The sequence below is a fragment of the Bison bison genome, unplaced genomic scaffold, assembly GCF_000754665.1.
Source record: "Bison bison bison isolate TAMUID 2011002044 unplaced genomic scaffold, Bison_UMD1.0 scf7180017864180, whole genome shotgun sequence".
In the NCBI taxonomy this organism is placed as follows: Eukaryota; Metazoa; Chordata; class Mammalia; order Artiodactyla; family Bovidae; genus Bison; species Bison bison.
The window spans coordinates 1,850,140-1,854,358 of record NW_011494752.1 but is presented as its reverse complement, the minus strand read 5'-3'; the positions used below and the strand labels follow the sequence as shown (position 1 = coordinate 1,854,358).

Genomic DNA, 4,219 nt, shown 5'->3' with positions numbered 1-4,219 from the left:
TAAATTCATATATCAGTGAGAAGTCACAAAGTGAAAACAAGAACAGGTGTTAGAGATTTTGATCTAATTGGGCCACAGTTCTACAGCCATTTATTTGTTTGGAGATGGTTGGTGCTCTGCCTGAAGGCAGGAAGACAGCTAGGAAATATCCCTCCTCCTTAGAATGATTATAATGTGTTTTGAGGGAGTAGTTTTAAAATCATAATTACATTAGAAGAATATACACACTCTACTTCCTTCTGATTCATTCCTTCACTTTGTCTTATGTAGTTGTAAACTGTACACTATCCCTTGAATTTTCATACATGACACGTTTTACTTCTAAGAATCAATCTCTATACATTACCTGTCTTCAACAGAATGGTTTCTCTTTCTCATCAATATCACCAATACACTCTGCCTGACACGTGTCTTCCTGTTGAATCCAAGGTTTCATTGTGAGTTACATTGTGATGGGAATTGGGTCACATTTGACTTAATGCTTCCCAAAAGGACCTTGCAGGGTGGTCCATAATTCAACTGTAGTAAAAAGGAAGCTCTTGTTTTCTCTCAATAAACTTGCAAAACCAATACAATATTGTAAAGTAATTAGCACCCAATTAAAATACATAAATTTATATTAAAAAATAAAATAAACTTGCAGGCAAGGAGGGGAATCTACTTTTGGGGGGGAAAGTCATTATTTAGCATTTTCTCTGATACAGGATTTGATTGATATGTAAAATCAGTTTTATTTGTTCACATGACAGAAATACAAATTTATCTCCAGTTCATAATCAACACTAAAAAAATAAAGGGCCAAAAATGTTTCTGATACCAAGTGTTTATGGACACGTAATTGTTCCATCACACAGAACTCACTGCAAAGGCCAGGTCATGCACAGCAGTCACAGGATTAGGAGCCTGTCCCCACGAACTAGAGTAGACATTTGATCATCTGCCGGAATGTCAAGGTAACAGGCACAGAATCTGGAGAGTCTCTGTGGTACTCAGTTTAAACTGCTTCTTTTAGAACAGCTTCTTGGTGGCACGATCGATGGGATGGACAAACACAATGACACATCAGAGCCAGTCCAGATGCTGTGGACAAAAGAAATGAAAAAAAAAAAGAATACACAGGAATACTGGTGGTTGACTCAGGGCTGGGGTGAGAAATGAAGTTCAACAACAAGAAAATCCGTAATGTTGGGAGACACCAGGCAGTCTGGCAGCAGACTGGGCAGCAGCAGCTGGACACTCCACAGCTGGGGACACAGCAACTGGAACTGTAGCAACAAGGAGTAGCAACAACTGGAGACGCAGCAGCTGGATGCACGGCAGCTGCAGTGACAGCAAGTGGTCTGGCAGCAGTCTCCTGGCAGACACGTTGGCCACAGCCTTGGTCAGAACAGATGGAGCCACAACAGGAGCTGACCATGGTGTCAGAGGGTGTGGGTTCTGGGTTTCCAGGAGAGTGAGGTTCTCAAATGGAAGTCTTCTCCCAAGTCCTGTTGTATACCTTGATGAGGAGATGTCATCATCATGTCCAAGATTATTTTCTAGCTGCTGTTTATCACGTTTAAAGGGAAATTACCAGACATTTTGACGTGGCATCTGGTTAGCTTTGGTATTTAAAGAGTATGCTTACTTATCTTTATTTAATCATTTATGCCTGAAAAGGAGCATTTGCCTTTCTTTTCTTATTTTATCTTCATCCCATCTGCTCCCTCTTATACTTTCCAAAATGTGTTATTTGATACTCTGAACATTATCATTCTTTAGCCTTAATGACATTTAACTTCTTGTACCCAAAACAGACACACAATCACAATTCTTGCTATTTGGACAATACTTAGATCCAAACATGGATAAGCTAATGCACCAAAATTCAGACCTCAATACACTATAGCAAAGTGGCTGGTGGCAAAATCAGCATATAACACACTAGTAACTTATGAAGAAGCTAAGGAATATAACTGGATTTAAGGCACATGGCTTCAGATTGTTCAAAATAGAAGTGATCACTGTTTCAAACCAACATCCCAACATCCCCATTACTCAGCCCTATTACAAATTACTGCTAGGTCAAGTTCCAAGCTAGTAAACTTGGAGTTCTCCTTTATTCAAGTGAGTCCATGTTGATTCCCACCCTTTAAGAGCCATTCTCAGGACAGAGGCACAGAAGGGAAAGATGATATTCAATCCATCCCACTTCTGCTATGATTCCACTCTGACTCAATGAACAGCAGCTGATTATTTGACTGGATGAACTGGTAATGCTCTTACCCATACACTGGATCTACTAACAGGGGGTTTATAGATCTTTGCCACCAAGACCAGGATGCCCAGCAGCAGAGGCATCAGAAATCCATAACTGCAGTTAAGTCAGAGCAAATGAAATATCAGGAGCTAGTGTTAATCAGTGAAATAAATATGCTCTTTCTTTCAAAAGGTTACAAATATGGAAATAGCTAAGTATCCAAAATATTATGCTTTGCTCCACTGAGTCATTGTTGTCCCTTTTGTTCCTGCATGTTTATAATTTATTGACATTTGTATATTTTTATTGGCTTATAACATTGAGTTTTGCTTGTAACATATTATATTTAGATTTCTGTATACACTACCAAATGATCATTATCAAAGGTATGGTTTCTTTCACCATACATTTGCCTATCTTTACCCACTTTGACATCCTCCATAGCCTTTCTTTGAAACTGCAATTCAAAGAAAACTATTTCAGTTGTCAAATTAGCAGCTTTGAAACTTTTCCCTTTGCCGTTAAATGTATTAATAAAGATAGCGTCCCCAGGGTAAGTTGCTCAGTCGTGTCCGACTCTGACACCCCATGAACCACAGCACGCCAGGCTTCCCTGTCCATCACCAACTCCTAGAATTTACCCAAACTCATGTCCATTGAGTCGGTGATGCCATCCAACTATCTCATCCTCAGTAGTCCCCTTCTCCTTCTGCCCTCGATCTTTCCCAGCATCAGGGTCTTTTCAAGTGAGTCAGCTCTTTGCATCAGGTGGCCAAAGTATTGGAGTTTCAGCTTCAATATCAGTCCTTCCAATGAACACCCAGGACTGATCTCCTTTAGGATGGACTAGTTGGATCTCCTTGCAGTTCAAGGGACTCTCAAGAGTCTTCTCCAACACGACATTTCAAAAGCATCAACTCTTCTGTGCTCAGTCCCTCGTTTTTAGGAAATGAGATACCAAGTGGAAAAGCTTCCTACTCACAGATTTATCTATCATTGAATTTTGTGTGGCATAGATGAAAGCCTTGTTAAAATGTAACTTTAATTCAGAATGTGTTAAAATATGAGTTGAATTCATCACTTTTGTTTCACCTGTCTTGAGGGGTGAATCCCAATATAAGTAGCTCCAAGAGGAAAATGTAGGTGGGGACAATGGCTCTGAAATCTTCTACAAATTATCCTAACTGACAGGTCACAAAAGGATGAAGTCTGTCTTGAGAAATGATGATTCATACTTAAATAAGGGTATGGATGTTGATGGTTTCTCCCGTTTCTGGAAATAAGTCCCTATGGTTTAATATTAACTAGGAGAATAATCCTATTTTCAGAATATTCATAATAGTTAGGGAACACTTCCTCCTTAAGCAATTTTCCATGGATCATGAAAAAAGTTATAAATAATAACAAGGAAATTTCTATTCATTGGTCCTAAATTTGGGAACCAGAGTATAAAAGGTCTGGTAGAGAAGAGGTATTCAGATTCTGAGAAATTCGTCTCTGCTCAGAAGCCACCCCTCCACACCTGACACCATGAGCCATTCCTGCTGCTCCCCTTGCTGTCAACCTACCTGCTGCAGGACCACCTGCTGCAAACCTACCTGTGTGACCACCTGCTGCCAGCCCACCTGCTGTGAGTCCAGCTGCTGTCGGCCTTGCTGTCCCCCAACTTGCTATCAGACTAGTGAAAACACCTGCTGTAGGACCTCCTGCCGCAAACCTACCTGTGTGACCACCTGCTGTCAGCCCTCCTGTGGTGGGTCCAGCTGCTGCCAGCCTTGCTGCCTCCCTATCCGCTGTCAGACCACCTGCTGCAGGACCACCTGCCTCAAGCCTATTTGTGTGACCACCTGCTGCCAGCCCACCTGCTGTGAGTCCAGCTGCTGTCAGCCCTCCTGCCCCCAAACTTGCTGTCAAATCACTGAAACCACCTGCTGCAAGCCTACTTGTGTGACCAGCTGCTGTCAGCCCACCTGCTGTGAG

General features: G+C 41.6%; 1 protein-coding gene and 1 pseudogene across 1 annotated transcript in view; one reads left to right on the top strand and one right to left on the bottom strand.

Annotated features, from left to right (window-relative positions):
• LOC104990809 overlaps positions 1–1,417 on the bottom strand; it is a 16,561-nt pseudogene extending 15,144 nt beyond the window's left edge.
• A 2,352-nt stretch (positions 1,418–3,769) lies between these two features.
• The window catches only part of LOC104990807 (keratin-associated protein 9-8-like), a 1,062-nt gene continuing 612 nt past the window's right edge, over positions 3,770–4,219 (top strand). Inside the window, exon 1 of the mRNA XM_010843125.1 lies at positions 3,770–4,216. Coding sequence (XP_010841427.1) covers positions 3,770–4,216 — 447 coding nt within the window. The remainder of the gene's footprint in view (positions 4,217–4,219) is intronic.